Source organism: Aotus nancymaae, unplaced genomic scaffold, assembly GCF_030222135.1.
Source record: "Aotus nancymaae isolate 86718 unplaced genomic scaffold, 86718_ANA_hifiasm-v0.15.2.pri h1tg000028l, whole genome shotgun sequence".
Taxonomy (NCBI): domain Eukaryota; kingdom Metazoa; phylum Chordata; class Mammalia; order Primates; family Aotidae; genus Aotus; species Aotus nancymaae.
Window position 1 is genome coordinate 35,093,259 of NW_026988441.1, and position 25,543 is coordinate 35,118,801.

The 25,543-nt window shown below is 44.1% G+C and overlaps 1 protein-coding gene across 7 annotated transcripts; it reads left to right on the forward strand.

Annotated features, from left to right (window-relative positions):
- Positions 1 to 23,930, forward strand: LOC105706025 (zinc finger protein 561-like). Of its 7 annotated transcripts, none has more exons than XM_064381904.1 (8): positions 1 to 563; positions 10,023 to 10,103; positions 11,749 to 11,852; positions 12,934 to 13,022; positions 14,268 to 14,394; positions 17,895 to 17,975; positions 18,872 to 18,954; positions 21,337 to 23,930. In XM_064381904.1, the coding sequence occupies exons 3-8, from the start codon at positions 11,828 to 11,830 to the stop codon at positions 22,465 to 22,467; spliced, it is 1,536 nt and encodes a 511-aa protein (XP_064237974.1). In that variant the 5' UTR covers positions 1 to 563; positions 10,023 to 10,103; positions 11,749 to 11,827; the 3' UTR covers positions 22,468 to 23,930. The 7 variants fall into 7 exon arrangements, with proteins under 7 accessions (XP_064237974.1, XP_064237972.1, XP_064237973.1 ...); XM_064381902.1 differs by lacking the exon at positions 1 to 563 and adding an exon at positions 605 to 983; XM_064381903.1 differs by lacking the exon at positions 1 to 563 and adding an exon at positions 605 to 950.
- Positions 23,931 to 25,543: the final 1,613 nt, after the last annotated feature.

A 25,543-nucleotide genomic window follows, 5' to 3' on the forward strand; every position in this document is an offset into this window, starting at 1 on the left:
AAAAGAAAGAAAAAAATAGAGAAATAGGGGCTTGCTATTTTGCTCAGGCTGGTCTCGAACGCTTGTACTCAAGCTGTCTACCTGCCTAGCCTCCCAAAAAGCTGGAATTACAGGCGTGAACCACTGCGCCTGCCCGAGAAAAGCTCTGGAGGAGCATCTTCTGGGGTGCGTCCCAGGCCACATTCCGGCCCTCCAGCCTATCTGGCCACCTGAGCCGCGGGCTAGGCCGGGTCCCACCTCTAAATCGCTCCCGAGTAGGGGCCCCAAACCACAGTTCCGTCCAGAGACCCGGTTCTAACCTCACCTTTTTCTCTGAACTTGTTTCTGCATCCCGCTCTCCGAGCCAACCCGAAGCCCTGTCCGCACCCACCCGGGAAAAAACTAGGATAGAAATTCTGTGTTCGACCCGGTCGTAAGTGGTTGAAACTCCAGCCCAGGAGCCCCGCCCGGCCCGAAGCTCATAACGGAAGTGACGTCAGCGCGTCACCGCCGTCTTTTCCGGCGCTGCCTCCGAGTGTTCAGTGCCTTTTCTTCTTTACGGTGGTGGAGTTCACCCGGCTGTGGTGAGTTCTGCCTGCTTCGGGGTCCCGTAGATAGCAACAGGGAGGCAAAGGAAGGATTGGGCCTGGTCGCCCAGGAGCCTCTCCGATCCGGCTCGTTTCACTCGCTTCTCCAGGGGCTGTCCTTCCTCCCGGCTCGGCCAGTTCCGAGCGTAGGCGCGCTCGGTCGGTCCCTGTTAGGAGCCGGGTCACGAAGTGTGTTTGTCCCGCTTCCGCGGGGTGTTTTCTGGAGTGCTTCCATCCTCTGTGCTCCCCTCTTCAACAGCTTGGGAAGCAGCCTTTGTGAATTTTTTCTTTCCGAAAAGAAGAGGATTTCTGTCTTTCTAGTGAGATTGGCTCCGGCCGCGCATCCTCCTGCCTCAGGAACCTGGCGATTCCGACGTGTTCCTGGTGAGCACCGGCAGAAGACTGGTTTCAGGAGAGGTCTGACTTCCATTCTTTGCTAAAAAATGTCTCATCTGAGAATCTGGCATTGTCTTGATGTCGTTTACTTATTTTTGACACATTACATTCAGATGGAAAAATATAGTTGTTTAGAGTGTGCCTGTTTTTGTATATATTATGAACACATGTAGACTGTAAGCCTTTAGTTTTTAATTTTCATTTTCTTGGATTTTATTTTTTTCCCAGTTGTTACCAGCTCCAAGCCTTTCTACTAAAGAAAGGCAGGCTGGGCACGGTGGCTCACGCCTGTGATCACTGCACTTTGGGAGCCAAGGCGGCGTATCACCTGAGGGCAGGAGTCCCAGACCAACCTGGCCAACGTGGCGAAACCCTGTCTCTAGTAAAAATACAAAAATTAGCAAGTCGTGGTGGCGGGCCCCTGTAATTCCAGCTGTTGGAGATAAATAAAATGCTCGGTGCCGCACAGTGAAACCAGCACTCAGGCAAAAGCTTTCTAAGCAAGGCATTTCTACAGAAGGGTGCGTTTCGCGGATGGAACATTGGCGGGAGCACACCGGAGAAGGGAGGGTAAGGGGTTTTATCTCTGAGGCAGGGTTCCTACCTCCATGTCACTCCCCCAAGAGTTGGGGTCGGACCACAGAGTGTAAACTGACCCTATTGGCTATTTGTGAATATTTTCCCCAAATAAGGGAAGGGGGCTGTGTGAGTCACAATGTTGGGACTTGCGGTTTTGAAGGGACAAGAAAGTTGAGTTTGAGAACAGAGAACAGGAAAGTTAACAGGCTGAACTTTTGAAGAGAAATTCAGAGAACTATATTATATCTTACACAGCTACTCCGGAGGCTGAGGCAGGAGAATCGCTTGAACCCGGGGGGGCAGAAGTTGCAGTGAGCCGAGATCACGCCACTGCACTCCAGCCTAGGCAACAAGAGCAAAACTCTGTCTCAAAAAACAAAGAAAAAAGAAAGGCAATAATATTCAGGTGTTCTTTTCATGTGAAGTTGCCATAGAGCTTCAAAATAGGGGCCTCAAGGAAGAAAAGATGGAGGTTTGATTACATTGATACTAGGATTATTTATTATTATAATTAGAATATTATTCTAGTATTAGTGTAATAAAGTAGTATCTACAGAATTTATTCTTCTTAACAGCATGTTTGGTCTAAGTGTAGTTTTTACATTTCTTTTTCTGAAAAATTTGATCCTAAGGAAAACTTGAACATCTAACACACCCAGTTTAGTAGATTTATTTATTTATTTTTTAGCTTTGTGCTTGTTTTCTTTCTCCTCAAATAAATAAATCTTATGGTGAACAATTTGAGTGTAAATTGAGCATGAATTGCACGTCATACTTGACCTTTAAATACTTGGTAATGCATCTCCTAAAAAAAAGGCATCGTCATACTAAAACCACAGTACTACTATTTCACTTAAATAAAAAATGTCATGAAATGTCTACTTTGTGTAATAACTAAAATTCTCCGCATTGATGCAACATATGCTCTTAGGTGTTTTTGGATCTAAGATCCATTCAGGATTTTTGCATTGCGATTTCTAGTGTCTTCAGTGTCTGTTTACCTGGAACAGTTATTACTGTCTAGTATGTTGACTTTCACAGAGTCACATTCTCTTAGAAAGTCATACAATCAAATATTTCTTTGGATTCTCATGGTGTGTGTAAATATTCCTTTAATTTCATGGGATTTCCTACAAACTTGCAATTGGATTCAGAGGAGGAGCTGACAACCTGTGTTTGATAAGGGCTGACAGTACCTACTTCACGCTTTGGAGACCATAAAGTCTCAAATTACTCAGTTTTGTCTTAGTGACTTGATGTCCCATGATTTGTTGTTCATTCTCTGTCTTGGTGCTAGTGGCAAACCACAAAAGAAAAAGTTAATCTGCATAAGAGGCATGGATTTACCCTGGAATACCAGAGGGCTGTACTCTACATCTGTTGGTGCCTGCCAGAGGCTTCCAATAAATAGCATGATATTTAACATGGACACGTTGAGTGTCATTGGGTCTGCTGGATCAAGTGCAGCAAGTGCTTTGGAAGCCTGCACTGCAGCCTGAAATTGCTCTGGTGGACAGTTGAAACTAGAATCCCTACAGGCAAGTGTGTGGGGTGTAAAAGCATGTATAACTGTATATGTTGCCTCCAAAATTCAGGAGGCCTACGGATGGTATTTCTATTGATAGTTCTTTTTTTTTTTTTTTTTTTTGAGACAGTCTTGCTCTGTCGCCCAGGCTGGAGTGCAGGCGACGCAATCTCGGCTCACTGCAACCTCTGCTTCCCAGGTTCAAGCAGTTCTCTGCCTTAGTCTCCCAAGTAGCTGGGATTACAAGTGCCCGCCACCATGCCCTGCTAATTTCTGTATTTTTAGTAGAGACAGGGTTTTACCGTCTTGGCCATGCTGAGTCTTAAACTCCTGACCTTGTGATCCACCCATCTTGGCCTCCCAAAGTGCTGGGATTACAGGTGTGAGCCACCATGCCTGGCCTATTTTTAGTTATTTGAGATCAGGGATATTGCTAATGATAATTTTACAGGCATGAGCCACCGCGCCTGAATATTGTTCTTTTTCTTTTTTTTTTGAGACGGAGTTTCGCTCTTGTTACCCAGGCTGGAGTGCGAGGCACGATCTCGGCTCACCGCAACCTCCGCCTCCTGGGTTCAGGCAATTCTCCTGCCTCAGCCTCCTGAGTAGCTGGGATTACAGGCACGCGCCACCATGCCCAGCTAATTTTTTGTATTTTTAGTAGAGACGGGGTTTCACCATGTTGACCAGGATGGTCTCGATCTCTTGCCCTCGTGATCCACCCGCCTCGGCCTCCCAAACTGCTGGGATTACCAGTGTGAGCCATCACGCCCGGCTGAATATTGTTCTTTATAGTGGCTGTACTAATTTACATTCCCACCAACTTCATACGAGGATTTTCTTTTCACCACATCCTCATCAGCATTTATGATTCCCTGACTTTTTTAAATAAAAGACTCTAAATGAGGTGAGATGATATCTCATTGTGGTATGTGTGATTTGTATTTCTCTCATGATTAATGATGTTGAGCATTTTTTCATATAGCTATTGGCTATTTGTATGTCTTTTTTTGAGATACATCTATTCTGACCTTTTGCTGATTTTTTTGGATCAGATTTTTTTTTTTTTTTTTGCTATCAAGTTGTTTGAGTTCCTTATATATTCTGATTGTTAATCCTTTGTCAGGTGGATAGTTTGTAAATATTTTCTCCCATACTGTAGATTGTGTCTTCACTTTTTTGATGTGTTCCTTTTGCCGTGGAAAAGCTTCTTAATCTCATGTGTTTATTTTTGCTCTTGTTGCCTGTGCTGTTTTGTCTTACCAAAAATCTTTACCCAGATCAATGTCCTGGATGTTTCCCCATTGTTTCTAGTAACTAGATTGTTACTAGTCTTCCTCTAGTAATAATTTTATAGGTTTTTTTTTTTTTTTTTGAGATGGAGTTTTGCTCTTGTTACCCAGGCTGGAGTGCAATGGCACGATCTCGGCTCACCGCAACCTCCGCTTCCTGGGTTCAGGCAATTCTCCTGCCTCAGCCTCCTGAGTAGCTGGGATTACAGGCACGCGCCACCATGCCCAGCTAATTTTTTGTATTTTTAGTAGAGACGGGGTTTCACCATGTTGACCAGGATGGTCTCGATCTCTTGCCCTCGTGATCCACCCGCCTCGGCCTCCCAAACTGCTGGGATTACAGGCGTGAGCCACCGCGCCCGGCAGGTTTTTTATTTTTATTTTTTGAGACGGAGTCTTGCCGGTCACCAGGCTGGAGTGCCAGTTTTGTGATCTCAGCTCACTGCAACCTCCACCTCCCGGATTCAAGCAATTCTCCTGCCTCAGCCTCCTGAGTAGATTGGACTGCAGGCGCCCACTACCACACCCAGCTAATTTTGTGTTTCTAGTAGAGATGGGGTTTCACCATGTTGGTCAGGAAGATCTCAATCTCCTGACCTTGTGATCCGCCCACCTGGGCCTTCTAAAGTGATGGAATTACAGGCGTGAGCCACTGTGCCCGGCATTTTGTTGTTGTTGTTTGTTTGTTTTTTGAGATGGAGTTTTTCTCTTGTTGCCCAGGCTGTAGTGCAATGGCGTGATCTCTGCTCACCGCAACCTCCACTTCTGGGGTTCAAGCCGTTCTCTTGCCTCAGCCTCCTGAGTAGCTGGGATTACAGGCATGCACTACTATGCCTGGCTAATTTTGTTTTTTTAGTAGAGACAGAGTTTCTCCATGTTGGTCAGGCTGGTTTCACACTCCTGACCTCAGGTGATCCACCTGCCTCGGCCTCACAAAGTGCTAGGATTACAGGTGTGAGTCACTCTGCCCAGCCACTTAGATCATTTTTAATTTACCTGTTGATTTTTTTTTTTTTTTAAGAGACAAGGTCTCTTTCTGTCACCCAGGCTAGAATGCAGTGGTGTCGTGGCTTACTGCAGCCTCTACCTCCTAGGCTGAAGCAGTCTTCCGACCTCAGCCTCCTGAGTAGGTGAGGTGTATACCATCACACCTGGCTACTTTTTGTGCTTTTTAGTAGAGATGGATTTTCATCATGTTGCCCAGGCTGGTCTTGAACTCCTGAGCTCAAGCAATCTGGCTGTGTCTGCCTCCCAAAGTGATTTTCTTTCTTTAAAGTTTTTCTAGGTCACTGCCTTCTTTCCAGCACTAGATGGAATCTTAAACCCGCATTTGCCTCTGCTCTAGCAAACAATCAAGAATACTGCCATCTAGAATGGGGGTGGCACCAATGGCATATCCCAGCAGTGTGGGAAGGCTGGCTGTGTGTTCATGCCCAGTGGCCTGTGTATTATACCCTACGGTGTGGTCCTCCTGAATAGCCATTCTGATTTGGTTTCTCCCTTGGCCAAGTTATAAAACAGAGTTTCCAGGGCTTCGGATGGGAGTCCTGCCTCTCCTCTTTGTCCCTGGATGTCCTCAGCGATATTTCTCCCTTTAGGCACTTGTGATGCTTCTGTGGGTTGAGACAGGGAGGGACTGATCTTTTACCAGGGAACCCAGGATGGTAGAGAAGGTGGTTGTCCACCTTGATCTCAATTATTTCCATTGTAGAAACTGAATCGGTAGAAATTTTCCACATTTTTGGTGCCGGGCAGATTAAAGAAAAGGGTCACAGATATGGAAATTTGGTTCTCTTACCATCTCCTTGGAATTTTTTCACTTTGTAGCCCCAGACACTGCCTAGTTTTTATATTTGAGATCAGGGATATTGCTAGTGATAATTTTCGTAATGTGTATTTGGTTTTGGTTTTCTGGAAGGGGAGTGAAACCAATTAATTTGCTTCTGTACTACCATTTTGAAATTATAAATGCTGCATGTTTCTAATAAAGTCGTCTGAGGTATTTTCAGTTAGGGTACAGTGGTTCATACCTGTAATCCTAACACTAGGAGGCTGAAGTAGGAGGATTGCTTGAGGGCAGGTGTTTGAAACTAGCCTGGTCAACATAGTGAAACCCCATGTCTATAGAGGAAAAACAAATTATTAGCCAGGCGTGGTAGTATGTGCCTGCAGTCCCACATACTTGGGAGTCTGACGCAGGAAGATTTGCTTGAGCCCAGGAGTTTGAGGTTGCAGTAAGCTATGATAACACCACTGTAATCCAGCCTGGGTGACAGAGTAAGACCCTGTCTCTAATTTTTATTTCTTTTTTCTTTCTTTCCTTTTTTTTTTTAGACAGGGTTTCATGGTCAGGATGGTCTTGATCTCTTGGCCTCGTGATCCACCCGCCTCGGCCTCCCAAAGTTCTGGGATCATAGGTGTGAGCCACCTCACCCAGCTTTTTTTTTGTTGTTTTTTCTGTCTCTAATTTTTAAAAATATATTTTCCACTTCCTGCTCATTGGATATGATCAGTATAGTGGTGTCAACATGGTATATCAATGTGGTGTTTCATGGAATGTCATTTTCTCTGGGAGCTATATTATGACAGAGACCTGGAGAACTGACAGCCTGGGGGCAATGCTGTGAAGATACATTGTTGGTCCTGCCAGGTAAAAGGTAACTTGAGTTTTGTTATTTTCAAATTGCTATGGGGAAAAGACATTAGCTATGGCAGTACCTGCATACCACGTGACAGGAATTACATTGATTGGTTCTAGTATAGATATCACAGTTTGTAAAATGGCTGTAATTGAAGTAATCACCTAAGTTCGTGATTTGTGAATGATTTAGGTGTGGTAATTGAATAAGAGGTCATGATTATCCACTGGGATACCTCAAGTTTTTGGCTACCATAATTTAGACTTTTTTTTTTTGAGACAGGGTCTCGCTCTCTCGCCAGGCTGGAGTGCAGTGATACAATCTCGGCTCACTGCAGCCTCCACCTTTCAGGTTCAAGTGATTCTCCTGCCTCAGCCTCCTGAGTAGCTGGGACTACAGGTGCCACACCCAGCTAATTTTTGTATTTTTAGTAGAGATGGGGTTTCATCATATTGGCCAGGATGGTCTCAATCTCTTGACCTTGTGATCCGCCCACCTCCCAAAGTGCTGGGATTACAGGAGTGAGCCACCACCCCCGGCCTAGACTTGTTTTACATAGATAGAGCAGTATTCAAGTACAGAGATTGGCACACCATGGCCCATAAGCCATGTCTGTCTCTCCACATGTTGTTCATATGTAAAGTTTAATCAGAATACAACCGTGTTCATTTGTTTATGTTTTCTATAGGTGTTTTCCATGCTACAACAGCAGAGTTGAGTAGTTGCAACAGAGACCGTATGGCCCATAATGACTAACGTATGTTTTGTGGCTCTTTTTTTTTTTTTTTTTTTTGAGATGGAGTTTCGCTCTTGTTAACCAGGCTGGAGTGCAATGGCGCGATCTCGGTTCACCGCAACCTCCACCTCCTGGGTTCAGGCAATTCTCCTGCCTCAGCCTCCCAAGTAGCTGGGACTACAGGTGTGCACCACCATGCCCAGCTAATTTTTTTGTATTTTTAGTAGAGACAGGGTTTCACCATGTTGACCAGGATGGTCTCGATCTCTTGACCTCATGATCCACCCGCCTCGGCCTCCCAAAGTGCTGGGATTATAGGCGTGAGCCACCGCGCCCGGCAGTAGGATTTGTTAACTGCTTATCTGTTGCATTTCTACGGACAACACTATTAGTTAGCCACCCCCACAGACCTCTGTAGGTCAGGTCATTCTGATTACTAGTACATTTCCACTGTCTTTGATAGTTGATTTGCTCACGTTATCTTTGGTAATTAAATACTACTCTCTTGATTTCTGCTATTCTGGGTCCTCTTCATCTCGAGTGAAAGCAGGGAACTCATCTCAGCAATGGTGTTCGTTGCAGTCATACCTGTCCTATGAAGAATACTAGCAGAGCTGTTCGAGGATTACGATACTCCCTCACTCCTCTCTCAATAACCTTTGTGAAGATAGTGTCTTCTGCATTCTCAACAGAGGACGGGGAAGTGGGCTATGCAGATGACACATAGTAAATCCAGTGACACTCCTGTCTCTAGGATTCTCTCTTTCCCATTATACCAGGGATGCTCTGGCATATGAGTCTCATTAATTATAACAATTTCAGCTCTGAGAACATAAGAAATAGCTTTATTTCAGGGCTGTTCTAAAGAAGCTCTCTGATTCTTTTTTTTTTTTTGAGACAGACTCACTGTGTTGCCCAGGCTGGAGTGCAGTGGGATGATCTTTGCACACTGCAGCCTCCACCTCCTGAGTTCAAGCGATTCTCCAGCCTCAGCCTCCTGAGAAGTTGGGACTACAGGCATATGCCACCACACCCGGTTAATGTTTGCATCACCTGAAACAGGTCGGGCGGTGGCAGAGGTTTCAGTGAGCTAAGATTGTGCCACTGTACTCCAGCCTACGACAGAACAAAAATCCATATCATAAAAAAAGAGGGAGAGGGGCCGGGCGTGGTGGCTCACGCCTGTAATCCCAGCACTTTGGGAGGCCGAGGCGGGTGGATCACGAGGTCAAGAGATCGAGACCATCCTGGTCAACATGGTGAAACTCTGTCACTACTAAAAATACAAAAAATTAGCTGGGCATGGTGGCGTGTGCCTGTAATCCCAGCTACTCGGGAGGCTGAGGCAGGAGAATTGCCTGAACCCAGGAGGTGGAGGTTGTGGTGAGCCGAGATCGCGCCATTGCACTCCAGCCTGGGTAATAAGTGCGAAACTCCGTCTCAAAAAAAAAAAAAAAAAAAGAGGGAGAGAGAGAGATATAATATACCCATGATATGAAAAAAGCTCCAAAAGACACAATATTCAAATTTTTGACAACACTGTGAAAAAAATAATGATCTCAGCCTAGCATGGTGGCTCAAGCCAGTAATCCCAGCACTTTGGGAGGCCAAGGTGGGTGGACCACCTGAGGTCAGGACCAGCCTGGGCAACATGGTGAATCTCCCCTTCTCTAAAAAATACAAAAACATTTAGGCGGGCGTGATGGCAGGTGCCTGTACTCTGAGCTGCTCGGGAGGCTGAGGCGGGAGAATCGCTTGGACCCGGGAGGTGGAGGTTACAGTGAGCCAAGATCTCGCCATTGCATTCCAGCCTGGGCAACAGAGTGAGACTGTCTCAAAACAAACAAACAAACAAAATAATGATTTCTCTTTGCACTTGCATTATTTCCTATTTGAATGAAAGTTTTAATGGTTTTTAATTTTTTGGAGACAGGGCCTCACTCTATCATATAGGCTGGAGTACAGTGGTGCAGTCATGGCTTCTTGCAGCCTCAGCCTCCCCAGGCTCAGGTGATTCTCCTGCCTCAGCCTCCCAAAGAGCTGGGATTACAGGCATTAGCCACTGCGTCCACTCTTTACTGGTTTTTAAACGTGTATTTAAGCCTGAATGGTGGGTATTGGGTCAGAGATAACCAGTCTCCTCAGGGCACAAAAGATGAGATATATGAAATTTGAGCTCTTTTAAAATAGCTTCACTGCTCTCTTTAGGAATACAGTTATTTTTTCTTGGATAGATTTGTCATCTCTTGCATAAACCTCTTCCATTGATGTATCTTTCCGTCTGCACAGAACCTGTTCACACTCAGTCTGTGTCTTGACTGGAGGAGGAGGAGGAAAAGTTGAGCACATTGCCAATAGGAGTTCTCCAAGGTGAGTGTGAAGAACATTCCTGGTCAATGAGAAGTTCAGTGTGTTTGGAAGCAGAATGAAGACATTTAAAAGATGTACTTTGTCACAGAACATGGGGCCTTTGGACTTGGAAGTTTTAGGGAATCTTCAACTTTCCATATTCCTCTCTTTTTCATCTAACCCAGACTTTCATATGATTTTGCAGACAATCTGCTCTTTTTTCTTTTTATGACTTTAATGTGTGCTTTTCATCCAGATCATTCCTACCTTTCTTTCCTAATAAAACCACTTCTGTTCACTATAATTTAATTTCTATACAATAAATTGTTTAAAAAAATTACTAAATTGCCAGGCACAGTGGCTCATACCTGTAATCCCAGCACTTTAGGAGGCTAAGGCAGGCAGATCACTTGAGATCAGGAGGTGAAGACCAGCCTGGCCAACATGGTGAAACCTTGTCTCTACTAAGAATACAAAACTTAGCCGGGTGTGGTGGCACTCGCTTGTAGTCCCAGCTACTCGGGAGTCTGAGGTAGGAGAATCTCTTGAATCTCCGGGAGGCGGAGACTGCAGTCAGCTGAGATCATACCACTGCACTCCAGATTGGGCAACAGAGTGAGACTCCGTCTCAGGGAAAACAAAAAAAAAAGAACAGCTACAATTTGGGTGACCATGTGATTAAGTTTATGGTAGTCCAGTCATTCTCCAAGCTCAATGTGACTTCTGCACAGGGCAGAGTAGTATGTTTAATGAGAATGAGGAAGCAGTAAGTATCATAACCCCTGGTCCTTATGGTGGCATTATTCTTTGCAGTTCCCCAGGATATATTACTTCTAATTTATTATATTAGCAGATGGGTAATTCCCAGTGCCTCCAGTTTGCTTTTTCTACCATAACGGTCCTTACCTTACTGATCAGAGAGCCAATTTTAGGGATGCTGCTAGTTCCCAGAAATTCCTGTCTTCCGATTATATATTCAGGAACTGGGGAAATAATGATGGAATAGGTCCATAGTTCAAATGGGCCCTCGATAAGTACAAATGTGTTAAGACACTATCTATCACCAAACTACCGTAAGTCTTCACTTTGGTAGTGGCCCACAGTGGTCTTTTGGGTCCCCAGAATATGGTTTCAGCTCAGGGCTACTTTGTTAATTGTCTATATTTTCTTTTTTCCTCAGATGGAGCCTCACTTTGTTGCCCAGGCTGTAGTCCAGTGACGTGATCTCAGCTTGATGCCTCCTGGGATCAAGCAATTCTCCTGTCTAGGCTATAGAGAGCTGTGATTGTGCCACTGCACTTCAACCTGGGCAACAGAGTAAGACCCTGTCTCAATAGATAGATAGATACATAGATACACAGAGTTATTGATAGCTATTGGGAAAGATGGTTATGATAATTACGTAAGCATGTATATATAAAGCTACTAGAGCTACTTCTGATACTAGTCCTCAGTAAATGTCAGTCACCGTTATTAATACTGTCGTTACTGAGTGACAATATTGAGTGGATATTTTGGTGGCTTTCACATCTGTCACCTGCAGAGAGAAAGCTCATGCATAATGTTCGATGACTGATGTTCGATGCTTGCTGTTTGATGATTGATATGAACAGGACTACAAATAACCCTGTACAAAGAGGAATGGAGACTGCCTTTCTCCACCTAGGTTCATAAGCTTCCCTGAGGCGAACTTGGCATGAAGGAAGAGAGAGCATTGAGGCACATCTCACCATCAGCTTCAGAGGATGGCAGCCATTGATTTGTCCTGTGGTAAGTCCTTGTTAATGCTCTTTCTCAGAGATTCTGCTTTAGGTCACCCTCCACACCATAAGAGTGCAGTGAGCCGGGCCTGAGCAGGCATGCCGCTGGTTCTCTTTTTTTGTTTCATTTTGTTTTGTTGTTTTGAGACAGAGTTTTGGACTTGTTGCCCACTCTGGAGTGCAATGGCGGGATCTCAGCTCACCACAACCTCTGCCTCCAGGGTTCAAGCAGTTCTCCTGCCCCAACCTCCCAAGTAGCTGAGATTACTGGCATGCACCACCATGCCTGGCCAATTTTGTATTTTTAGTAGACGTTGGATTTCTCCATGTTGGTCAGGCTGGTCTCAAACTCCTGACCTCAGGTGATCCGCCCACCTCAGCCTCCCAAAGTGCTGGGATTACAGGCATGAACTACCTTGCTCAGCCACCACTGGTTCTTCTGGAGGAATTGAAGTGAGACACAGAATGCTGGTTTTTTAAATTAACTAATTAATTAATTTGTTTTTTGAGACGGAATCTTGCTGTGTTGCCCAGGCTGGAGTGCAGTGGCATGGTCACGGTTCACTGCAACCTCCGCTTCACGGGTTCAAGCAATTCTCTGCCTCAGCCTCCTGTAATTTTTTTTTTTTTCCTCTGTAGAGACGAGATTTCACCATGTTGGCTAGGCTGGTCTCAAATTCCTGACCTCAAGAATTTGCCTGCCTTGGTTTCCCAAAGTGTTGGGATTACAGGCATGAGCCACTGTGCCTAGCCAGAATGCTGTTTTAGAATTCAACCCTGGTTTGTGTGCCTTAGGAAATGCTACATAAGTTTCATGAATTTTACTAGTATGGACAGATAGTCACATTTTTCAGGGTGTAAGTTTCCTTGTAAAATAAAACTATTACCCTTTACTCAACAGGCAGCTTGGCCCACATCTGCTTTTCTGAGTCTAGGTGACAAGGACTGCTATGGCATTTCATGGGATTGTCTGTCTGCAGTTTTCTCGAGTGTGCAGGAGTATATGGGAATTTCAAACTGGGATGGAATGACTTGTAGTTTGGGAAGTACAGGTAGCTCTGGCTTCTCATGCCTTCTTACTTTTCCACTAGGGTTTTTTTCCAGGGAAGCCATCTGCCCTTTTGAAGAAAAGACAAAGGTAGAAAGGACGGTGGTGGACTACCTGGCTAATGGTTATCAGGTAAAGTGAAAATGTACTGTTGTACAAAATGTCATACTTACATCCAGTAGGTGGACACATTTCCTTCTAGACAGACTCGTCTCCAGAGTTCTCTTAGAGCAAATGAAGCCTCACTGAAGGACGAGTCTCCAGATGAATTTCCCCAGGGAATGAAATCTCCTATAGATAAAGTGTTAACTTGAAAATCATCCCCATGATGTCAGTAATAACTAATTAAGCTTGACCTTCATGGTGCCAAGTGCATCTTTCTTTGATTGCTGGGTGCTGTGACAGATGATAAGACAGATGACAGTGTCCTTTTATCAAATAATTTATTCACGCATCAGCATTGATCAGATATCAGGAGTGTGCTGCATAGAGACAGATGGGACAGGAAGAGCTTCTAGCCTGGTGGTGATTGTGCTGAGATGAAGTGTAAGCTGTGGGCAGTGGCTCATGCCTGTAATTCCAGCTACTCAGGAGGCGGAGGTCAGAGGAGCAATTCAGCCCAGAAGATAAGACGCTTCCGTCAGTCACCAGTGATTGTGCCTGGGTGACACAGTGGGACCTGTCTTTATATATAAATAAATGCAGATTAGATGGATGGATGGATAGGTAGAGAGCTGCTAGATAGGTAAAAATTCATGTTTAGGAAGTGCTGTTCTAATCAAAATAAAAATAAGAATTTAAAATTAAAAAATAAAAAATGTTTACAAATTAAAAATAAATAGATTTTTAAAATGATTTAAAAAATTTTTTTAAATGTGCTGTTTGACTGGTCACAGTAGCTCATGCCTAGAATCCCAGCACTTTGGGAAGCTGAGGTGGGCAGATTGCCTGAGATCAGGAGTTCAAGACCAGCCTGGCCAACATGGTGAAACCCCATCTCTACTAAAAATAAAAAATTACCCAGGTGTGGTGGCACGCGCCTGTAGTCCCAGCTACTCGGGAGGCTGAGGCAGGAGAATCCCTTGAACCCGGGAGGCAGAGGTTGCAGTGAGCCGAGATCGCTCTACTGCACTCCAGCCTGGGTGACAGTGAAACTCCCTCTCAAAAAAAAAAAAAAATGCTGTTCAAGGCATATGCCTGTAGGAGGTCACCTTTGAGTGTTTAGATGCAACAGCTCCTGAGACATTAAACCTTGGAGTAGATCTTGGGAGATCTCAGAACCACGTGTAAGCGAGTATAAGGTTCCCTTCCTCATTCTCCAGTGAACATTGGTGGAAGTGTTCATTGGCTCAAACCAGCATGTGTGTGATGACTTAGGATTCAGTGACCTTTGATGATGTTGCTGTGGAGTTCACCCCAGAGGAGTGGGCTTTACTGGACACAACTCAGAAATACCTCTACAGAGATGTGATGCTGGAGAACTACAAGAACCTGGCCTCTGTGGGTAAGAGTCACATCATTTTGCTGGGCATGGTGGCCTGCATCTTTTAGTCCCAGATACTTGGGAGGCTGAGGTGGGAGAATTGTTTCAGCCTGAGAGTTTGAGACTAGCATGGGCAACACTGTGAGACCTCGTTTCTAAAAAAAACATTGAAAAAAAAAAAAAAAGACTAGGCCGGGTGCAGTTGCTCATGCCTGTAATCTCAGCACTTTGGAAGGCCAAGATGGGCAAATCGCCTGAGGTCAGGAGTTTGAGACCAGCCTGGCCAAAATATTGAAACCCTTTCTCTACTAAAAATACAAAAAACTAGCCAGACGTGGTGGCAGGTGCCTGTAAACCCAGCTATTAGTTTGGGACAGAAGAACTGCTTGAACCCAGGAGGTGGAGGTTGCAGTGAGCTGAGATTGCACCAAGGAACTCCAGCTGGGGCGAGAGAGGGAGACTTTGTCTCAAAAAAATAAAGACTAGCGGATGGGCACAGTGGCTCATTCCTGTAATCCCGGCACTTCGGGAGGCCAAGGAGGGCACATAACGAGGTCAGGAGTTCAAGACCAGCCTGGCCAACATAGTGAAACTCAGTCTCTCCTAAAAATACAGAAATTAGCTGGTCATGGTGGCACATGCCTGTAGTCCCAGCTACTCGGGAGGCTGAGGCAGGAGAATCCCTTGAACCCAAAGGCAGAGGTTGAGGTGAACTGAGATCATGCCACTGTACTCCAGCCTGGGGTGACAGATGAGACTCAGTCTCAAAAAAAAAAAAAAAAAAAAAAAGACTAGCATCATCTCTTATAGCCTGTTATAGAACAAAAGTATGTTACATCCTTGCTTGTCAATTCTGAATACAGTGGTGAATAACAGAGACTGTCCCAAATAACAGTCCCTGCTGTAATATGTTTTAATTTACTGTGGTAATTCTTGAAACATCATCAACTGCATCTGCTTCATGCTGTTAGAAATGTACATCTTTGGGAGGTGGGGAGGGTGGGGAGGGTGGGGAGGGACAACATGGGGAGAAATGCCAGATATAGTATGCACCAAAAGTAAAATAAATTAAAAAAAAAAAAAAGAATGCTGCTCAGAGGATTAGATAAGATGATTTAAAAGTCAAAAACTGCCAACCAGTATATTGTAATGAGGTAGATAAAACTATTTATTTCTGGAAAACAGTGGCCAAACAACTTCCCTGTGAAAAATTTCAAAAAATAAAAAAATGCGCAGTTACCCTGAGATAATCCATAAGGGATGCCGAGGTCCAAGCTGACCATCAATTCCAAAGCTGAAGACAGGGAAAAGAGATCTGTATTATAGAAGTAGTAGAAGAATTTGGCATTGGGTAAAATCCAAAGTCAGGGCTGAGAAAAAGACACCAGCAGCACAATAGGAGCAATGTGCTTGTCCTTTAGTCTGCTGAGTTATTATGATTCATTTGAGACTTGTTTCCAGTTTTTTAACATTAGTTTTGGGGCATAGATGGTATGTTGGTTGGCATGGCTTACTATGACAAATAAATTTTGTCTGGTGTAATGTAAAAAAAGAAAAAAAGAAATGTACTTTTTTTTTTTTTTTTGAAGACAGAGTCTCATCCTGTTGCCAGGTGCCTGGCTGGAGTGCAATGGCATGATCTTGGCTCACTGCAACCTCCACCTCCCAGGTTCAAGCAATTCTCCTGCCTCAGCCTCCCAAGTAGCTGGGACTATGGGCGCATGCCGCCATGCCCAGCTAATTTTTGTGTTTTTTAGTAGAGATGGGGTTTCACCATGTTGGCCAGGATGGTCTCGATCTCTTGACCTCATGATCCACCTGCCTCAGCCTCCCGAAGTGCTGGGATTACAGGCGTGAGCCACCATGCCTGGCCCGAAATGTGCATCTTCATTCCCGTATCTTTGACTACTAAATTGGAAACTTCAGGGTTTGGACCTAGTCATCTGTGTTTTTAGAATCCCTAAAGATGAATCTAATATACTGTCTTGTTTGAGATTCAGTGGCAGAGTTGTTTACCCATGAGAGCAAGCATCTTTTTCTTGTACTTACTTTTTTTTTTTTTTTTTTTTGAGACAGAGTCTCGCTCCATCGCCCAGGCTGGAGTACAATGACGTGATCTTGGTTCACTGCAACCTCAGCCTCCCAAGTAGCTGAGTTACAGGCACCTGCCACCGCGCCCCACTAAGTTTTTTTATTTTTTTTATTTTTAGTAGAGACAGGGTTTCACCATTTTGGCCAGGCTGAGTCTTGAACTCCTCACCTCGTGATCCAGCTGCCTCAGCCTCCCAAAGTGCTGGGATTACAGACATGAGCCACTGTGCCTAGCCTACTTACATGTAAAAGTTTGGCCAGGTGTGGTGGCTCACTCTTGTAATTCCAGCACTTTTGGAGGCCCAGGTGGGTGGATCACCTGATGTCAGGAGTTCAAGACCAAGCTAGTCAGCATGGTGAAACTTTGTCACTAGTAAAAATACAAAAATTAGCTGGGCATGATGGGGCGTGCCTATAGTCCCAGCTACTTGGGAGACTAAGGCAGGATAATCACTTGAACCTGGGAGGTGGAGGTTGCAGTGAGTCAAGATTGCAACACTGCACTCCATCCTGGTGACAGAATGAGACTGTGTCTCAAAAAAAAAACCACACACAGAAGAAGAAATAAGAGTTTTAGTGCTTTGTAAATGTGTACGTCAGCCTGAATTTGGGTTTAATTGGTCAGCGATAACCAATTTTGGGGGGCACAGAAATGGGGATCTTTGCTTGTTTAGCCCTTTGGTGTTTTTTTTGTTTGTTTTTTGCTTTTTTTTTAAGACAGAGTCTCACTCTGTCACCAGGCGTCAGGCTGGAGTGCAGCGGTGCGACCTCGGCTTACTGCAACCTCCGCCTCCCGGGTTCAAGCAATTCTCCTGCCTCAGCCTCCCAAGTAGCTGGGACTACAGGTGCGCACTACCACGCCCAGCTAATTTTTTTGTATTTTTAGTAGAGACGGGGTTTCACCATGTTGGCCAGGATGGTCTCGATCTCTTGACCTCGTAATTCGCCCGCCTTGGCCTCCCAAAGTGCTGGGATTACAGGCGTGAGCCACCGCGCCCAGCCTGCCCTTTTGTTTTAATTACATTGCTTTTATTAGAAATATATCTTCTGGCTGAGTGCTGTGCCTCATCTCTGTAATCCCAACACTTTGGGAGGCTGAGGTGGGCGGATCACCTGAGGTTAGGAGACCAGCCTGGCCAACATGGCGAAACCCCAACTCTACTAAAAGTACAAAAAAAGTTAACCAGCCATGGTGGCAGGTGCCTGTAATCCCAGCTACTCAGGAGGCTGAGGCAGGAGAATCGCTTAAATCCAGGAGGCTGAGGTTGCAGTGAGTCAAGATTGCACCACTGCACTCCAGCCTGGGAGACAAGTAAGAGACTCTATCTCAAAAAAAAAAAAAAAAAAGTAGAGATAAATCTCTTAAATCATAGGAAGGTTTGTCATTTTTTGCATGGGCCACTTCGTTTAATGTCTTTCCACCTGCACAGGTTGTCAGCTGTTCATACCCAACCTGACCTCTTGGTTAAAACAAGAAGAGTTGAAGACAATGGAGAGTGGAGTTCTGCAGCGTGAGTATTTATAAAACAGAACTCTAATGAGAAGTTCCGTATGTTTTTGCAACTAGAAAAAGGAGATTTTTAGGCCAGGTGCAGTGGCTTATGCCTGTAATCTCAGCATTTTGGGAGACTGGGGCGGGTGGATCGCCTGAAGCAAGATTTGACTGGGTGCAGTGGCTCACACTTGTAGTCCCAGCACTTTGGGAGGCTGAAACAGGCGGGATCACGAGTTCAGGAGATTGAGACCATCCTGGCTAACACGGTGAAACCCAATCTCTACTAAAAATGCAAAAAATTAGCCAGACATGGTGACACACGCCTGTAGTCAAAGCTACTTGGAAGGCTGAGGCAGTAGAATTGCTTGAACCCAGGAGGCAGAGGTTGCAGTGAGCCGAGATTGCACCACTGCGCTTCACCCTGGGTGACAGAGTAAGACTTTGTCCTAAAAAAAAATAAAAGATTTTTAAAGATGCACTTGGCCTCAGAAGATTTAAGCTATTTTTATCAGAATTTCAGATATCTCTGACTTACTTTCCATCTAGTCACAAATTCCTATGATCTAACAAAACTACCTGTTCTCGTTTTTTGTTAAGTTTATCATTTTGATATATGCTCTTTATCCAGATCTTCCTGCTTTCCTTTCCTGATCATCTCTTCCTGCTCACCATCGGTTTTAATTTTCACAGAAGCAGTGTGTAATAAACTACCTGAACATACCAGTTGTGTAATAAACCCCACATCCTTATAGCCAAAGTTTTGCTGTAATACCAAATCCTCAAGGTTCTCTGGCTTTTATTTTGTTACTGGGTTTAATTTGAAAACAAGTACTAATGACTCATTATTTTAAATCACTTTAGTATAACATTTCTTCTCTAAACCCTCACATTACTTTTTCTGCTTAACTTCAGAATGGGAAATACAACCTAGAACCCAAGGGTTATCACTTCAGCAGAGTTTGTTGAAGAATGAACTCTTCAATGGGATACAAATGGTAAGATTGATGAGGGATGTTTCTTACTTTCCTCTCTCAGAAAAGATTGAGAATTCCATTCTAGAAAATTAGCACAGTCAGAGCTGTGGCTTACATCTGTAATCCCAGCTACTTGGGAGGCTGAGATGGATCATTTGAGCCCAGGAGTTTGAGACCAGCCTAGACAATATAGCAAGATCCCATCTCTGATTTTAAAAAGAGGCTGGGTATGGTGGTTCATGCCTGTAGTATCAACACTTTGGGATGCCAAGGTGGGTGGCTCACTTGAGGTCAGGAGTTTGAGACCAGCCTGGCCAACATGGTGAAACTCTGTCTCTACTAAAGATACAAAATTAGCCAGGTATGGTGGTGGGCACCTGTCATCACAGTTACTCAAGAGGCTGAGGCAGGAGAATTGCTCGACCCAGAGGTGAAGTGAAGGTTGCAGTGAGCCAAGATTGCACCACGGTATTCCAGCCTGGGTGATGAAGTGAGACTCTGCTTTAAAAAAAAAAAAAAAAAAAAAAAAACTGAGTCTGTAATCCTATGTAATCCTAGCACTTAAGGAGGCCAAGGTGCGTGGATCACTTGAGGTTAGCACTTTGAGACCAGCTGGCCAACGTGGTGAAACTCTTATCTCTACTAAAAATACAAAATTAGCCAGACGTGGTGACGGGCACTTGTAATCCCAGTTACTTGAGAGGCTGAGGCAGAATTGCTTAATCCCGGGAAGTGGAGTTTGCAACGAAAAAAAAAAAACAGCACAAATGAGAAACACTTCAGAGAATTAGAGAAGTGGCCTGCACTCTTGAGGGAACAGGGTCTCTGGAGAGATAGTCTGAATGTGATAAATTTTCTGATGTTCCAAACCTGTATAACTTGTCACTTCAAAATACCCAAAAGTACATATTCCCACATATATAACTAGTCATTGAGGATTTAAACAGTTTCATGAAAATCTACACAATTTGGCTGGATGCATTGGCTGATGCCTGTAATCCCAGCACTTTAAGAAACTGAGGCAGGAGAATCACTTGAATCTGGGAGTTCAAGACCAGCCTGGGCACCGGGGAGACCCTGTCTCTGCAAAAAATTAAAAATGAGCCAGGCGTGTTGGCATACAACTTTAGTCCAAGCTCCTTGGGGCACTGAGGCAGGATGATGGCTTGAACCTGGGAGATTAATGCTGCATTGAGCTGTGATTGTGCCATTGTACCCAGCCTGGATGACAGAGTGAGATCTTGTTTCAAACCACCCCCTCCACAATTAAAACATACAGTTTTTTTCTTTTCTTTCTTTTTTTTTGGAGCAATTAGAGCCAGTGGCATAGAATTCTGGCAAAAGGTCCCATTATTCAATCTGGAAGAAATCAAGAGTTCAGGAAATGAAACCATGAAAGAAAAATTATAGTTATGAAACTAGGCTGCCATGGTAGCTCATGGCTGTAATCCCAGCACTTTGGGAGGCTGAGGCAGCTTGAAGAGATTGAGACCAGCCTAGGCTACATAGCAAGACCCTGTCTCTATGAAAGTAAGTTGAGGCTGGGCGCAGTGGCTTATGCCTGTAATCCCAGCAATTACAGAGGCCAAGGCGGATGGATCACAAGGTCAGGAGTTCGAGACTAGCCTAGCCAACATGGTGAAACCCCATCTCTACTAAAATTGCAAAAATTATCTGGGTATGGTGGCACATGCCTATAATCCCAGCTACTCCGGAGTCCGAGGCACGAGAATTGCTTGAACTGAGGAAGTGGAGATTGCAATGAGTCAAGATTGCGCCACTGTACTCCAGACAGAGTGAGATTCCATCTCATAAATAAATAGAAAGTTTGGCCAGGCATGATGGTGCATGCTGAAAGTTTTACCTACACAGGAAGCTAAGGCAGGATGATCACTTGAACCCAACCAGGGTTCAAGTTTGAGGTTACAGTGAGCCATGATTACACCAGTGCACTATACCCCAGGCAATGGAGCGAAACCCCAATTCTGAAAAAAGTAAAACATACTGGACATGGTGTAATCTTACCACTCTGGGAGGCCACGGCAGGCAGATCACCTGAACTCAGGAGTTGAGACCAGCCTGGGCAATGTGGCAAAACCCCGTCTCTACAAAAAAAAATAGAATACTTAGCCAGGTGCATTAGCACACACCTGTATTCCCAGCTACCCTAGCTACTGGATAGATTGAGGAAGGAGATTCACTTGAGCCTGGGAGGTGGAGGTTGCAGTTGGCTAAGATTGTGCCACTAACACTCCAGACTGGGAGATAGAACAAGAGTCTGGGTCAAAAAAAAAACAATAAAAAGTAAAACAATAATTTGTCATCAAAATAATGTTTGTCTTTAGGTGGGTGAAATCTCTTAATATGTCTGAAAATGTTTTAAATCCTTTATCTGTTCATCAGCAGACAAGCTACAGTGGATGGAAACTCTGTAAGAATTGTGGAGAGGTCTTCAGTGAACAGTTTTGCCTTAAGACACACATGAGAGCTCAGAATGGAGGGAACACTTCTGAGTGTAATTGTTATGGAAAAGACGTCCTCACTGTGCACAAGGAACCCTCTGTTGGACAGGAACTTTCCAAATTTAATCCATGTGGAAAAGTCTTCACCCTAACTCCAGGCCTTGCTGTAAATCTTCAAATTCTCAATGTAAGAAAACCCTACAAATGTAAGGAATGTGGAAAAGGCTTTAAGTATTTTGCGAGCCTTGATAATCACATGGGAATCCACACTGGAGTGAAGCTCTGTGAATTTCAGGAATGTGGGGGAGCCATCACAGCTTCCTCACATCTAAAGCAGTGTGTAACAGTTCATACTGGAAAGAAATCCAAAGAGACTGAGAAATGTGGGAAATCCTTCACTAATTTTTCTCAACTTTCTGCATATGGGAAAACTCATAAAGGAGAGAAGTTCTTTGAATGTAAAGAATATGGAAGATCCTTTAGAAATTCCTCATCCTTTAATGATCACATTCAAATTCACACTGGAATAAAACCACACAAATGTACAGAATGTGGGAAAACATTCACTAGATCAACTCACCTTACTCAACATGTAAGAACGCACACCGGAATAAAACCCTATGAATGTAAGGAATGTGGGCAAGCCTTCACTCAGTACACGGGCCTTGCTATACACATTCGAAATCACAGTGGAGAGAAACCCTACCAGTGTAAGGAATGTGGGAAAGCCTTCAATAGATCTGCAACCCTTACTCAACATAAAAGAATTCACACAGGAGAGAAGCCTTATGAATGCATTGAATGTGGAAAAACCTTCATTACTTCTTCGCATCGTAGTAAACATTTGAGAACTCATACTGGAGAAAAGCCCTTTGTATGCAAGGTATGTGGGAAAGCATTTATGTTTTCCTCAGCCCTTAAAGTACACCTGCGAAGTCATACTGGAGAGAAACCTTTTGTATGTAAGGAATGTGGGAAAGCATTTGCTGTTGCCTCACGCCTAAGTACCCATGAAAGAATTCACACTGGGCAGAAACCCTATGAATGTAAGGGTATGAATGTTACCATTTAGCCCATCAGTTGCTATTTTTAATTATTGGCAGTGACACCAAAGATCATCAGATTTGTCCTAAATGCCTTGCGAAGGTTTGTAATGGCTCATGGATTGGCCTTAGATGCCATCCCGAGGGTCTGAAATTAAACCTACAGGTTCTAAATACAACTTCTTCATGGTTGCATGAGTCTGGGCATCTGTGAAGAAGGGTCATGGATGGTGAGGTCAGTACTGCAGGCTCCCTCACCTTGGTGATTAGATTGCTAGGATCATGGTATTAACAAGTTCTGAATGAGATAAATCATGCAGGTTCGTTTTATCCCCTGTTGGTTAGTGGCTGCCAGTGCAGCACATTCATGTCAAAATTTACTGGAAGCCAAGGTGATGTAGGCCCAGAGGTGAACTGTTGAAAGATGTTCTTCCAAGGGTCTCTTCTGTTCCTATGGATCCTGCAGAGCATGGCAGAAATTAAACCATCCTTAACTGCCAGTGCACTTTTACAGCTGATTATTACTGTGTCGTCTTATAAAATCTAAGAAGTGTGACAGCCTCGCCTGTTCTGTTCTGCCTTCTTGGTCCATTTTAGGTGGCACAATCTAAGTGGCAATGTCTTCTCTAGTATAATCCAGTCTCCTCACTTCTGTTAAGATGGCTAATACAGTCCATGAATCCCACTCATGATCTCTGTGCACAAACTAAATGGCTTACAAATTCATTTAACTTTAAATGAGGTTAAAAACACCAAAATTTATATTCTCACATTTCTGGATGTTGGCAGTCTGAGATCAGAGTGCCAGCATGGTCAGTTTCTTGTGAGAGCTCTCTTTCTGTCATGTAAATGCCTACTTCCTCATGTCTTCACATGATGGAGACCAAGAAATCGATCTGTTGGTCTCTCTTTCTCTTTTTCTCTCTCTTTCTCTCTCTCTCTTTCCCACCCTCCTTCCCTTCCTCCCCCTCTCCCCACAAACACTGCCATTTCTCTACATCATTTAATGATACTTCCTAAAGATCCTGTTTTCACATACAGTCACATTGGGGTTTGGAGCTTCACCATAAGAATTTTGGAGGTCATCGTTCAGTCCAAAGTACTTAATATGATTCTTTTCCCTTTCCACATACACAGTCAGATAATCTATAAATCATGACTCTTATTTTTCCCTTTCAGTCATTAGGTTTTATATATATTGCAAGAAGATATATACACATTTTGGCTTTACTGGACTGATTTCAACCTCCAGCACACCACCAACTAAAAGTAGTAATATCAGCATACTTGTCTTTGCAGTTCTAGTGAGACATGAGCTCCATTTTATGGGCTTGGCTGTAGGTTTTTATTTCTTTTTTATTTTTTGAAGAGGCTATCTCTTACAGAAAAGGTTTTTGCTTTATGTCCAGTTTTTATATGATAAATGATTTCCCAATATTTCATAATTTGTAAGGCTCAATTCCTCTTGAATTTATTAAATGCTTCCTGCGCATTCTCTGTGATTATCATGTTTATTTATCGATAAAACTCAAGTACCTAGAACTGCACCGGGCCTATGATGGTACCTAATAAATACTTCAATGAAACTGTGTGGTGATGCATGCCTGTAGTCCTAGCTACTTGGGAGGACTGCCTGAGCCCAGGGGTTCTAGACCAGTTTAGGCAACAAAGCAAGACCCCATCTTAAAAAAAAAACTTGAGTGAGTGAATGCTTTGATGGACTCTTCCAGCTGGGAATGCTGGCTAATGCCTGTAATTCCAGCCTTTTGGGAGGCAGGGATGGGTGGATCACTTGAGGTCAGGAGTTTGAGACCAGCCTGGCCAACATGGTGAAACCCTATCTCTACTAAAAATACAAAAATTACCTGGGTGTGGTGGCGTGCACCTGTAATCCCAGCTACTTAGGAGGCTGTAGCAGGAGAATCACTTGAATCTGGGCATTGGAGGTTGCATTGAGTGGAGATTGCACCATTGCACTCCATTTGCAGTCCAGCCTGGGCAATAGAGCAAGACTCCATCAAAAAATAAATAAATGTGGTCTTTGTATTTATTGCTTTTCTAATGTTAGTCAACTTTGTATTCCTTGATAAGCTTTATTGTCCCTGAATGATACTTATATATAGATTATGACTGTCATATACTGTCCCTGGTGCATGTTCCTATTTATTCTAAATTCTTAATCTATATGCTATAAGAGTCATTGGTTGGGGCTGGATATGGCGGCTCATGCCTGTAATCCCAGCATTCTGGGAGGCCGAGGCAGGTGGATCACGAGGTCAAGAGATCGAGACCATCCTGGCCAACGTGGTGAAACCCTGTCTCTACTAAAAATACAAAAATTAGCTGGGCTGGGGGCGTGTGCCTGTAATCCCAGCTACTCAGGAGGCTGAGACAGGAGAGTCACTTGAACCCAGGAGATGGAGTTGCAGTGAGCCAAGATTGTACCACTGCACTCCAGCCTGGCAACAGTGCAAGACTCCATCTCAAAAAAAAAAAAATCATCGGCCAGGTGTGGTGGCTCATGCCTGTAATCCGAGCACTTTGGGAGGTCAGGTGGATCACAAGGCTATGCTAAAAGTGGCTCATGCCTATAATCTCAACACTTTGGGAGGCCAAGGTGGGAGGATTGCTTGCACCCAGGACTTTGAGACCAGCCTGAGCAACACAAGGAGATCTTTAAAAAAAAAGTTATGGCTGGGCACAGTGGCTCATACCTATAATCCCAGCACTTAGGGAGGCCAAGGCTGGTGGATCATGAGGTCAGGAGTTCAAGACCAGCCTGACCAATATGGTGAAACCCTGTCTCTACAAAAAATACAAAAATTAGTCGGGGATGGTAGTACACCCCTGTAGTCCCAGCTACTCAGGAGGCTGAGGCAGAAGAATCAAATGAACCTGGGAGATTGAGTTTGCAGTGAGCCAAGATCACACCACTGCACTCCAGCCTGGGTGACAGAATAAGACTGTCTCAAAAAAAAATAGAAAAGAAACATACCAATTAACAATCCTTTAATGTTGTGCATTTAGTGCCTTACATATAATTAGTAATAATTTGGATTCAATTCTAGCATCTTACTTGTTCTGTTTGTCCCATTGTGTTCAGCT

Coding starts and splice junctions, on each gene's coding strand:
- LOC105706025 (XM_064381904.1), top strand. CDS start 11,828: ATGGCAGCCATTGATTTGTCCTGTG. Junction 11,853..12,933: donor AGCCATTGATTTGTCCTGTG/GTAAGTCCTTGT, acceptor CTTTTCCACTAG/GGTTTTTTTCCAGGGAAGCC. Junction 17,976..18,871: donor GGAGAGTGGAGTTCTGCAGC/GTGAGTATTTAT, acceptor GCTTAACTTCAG/AATGGGAAATACAACCTAGA.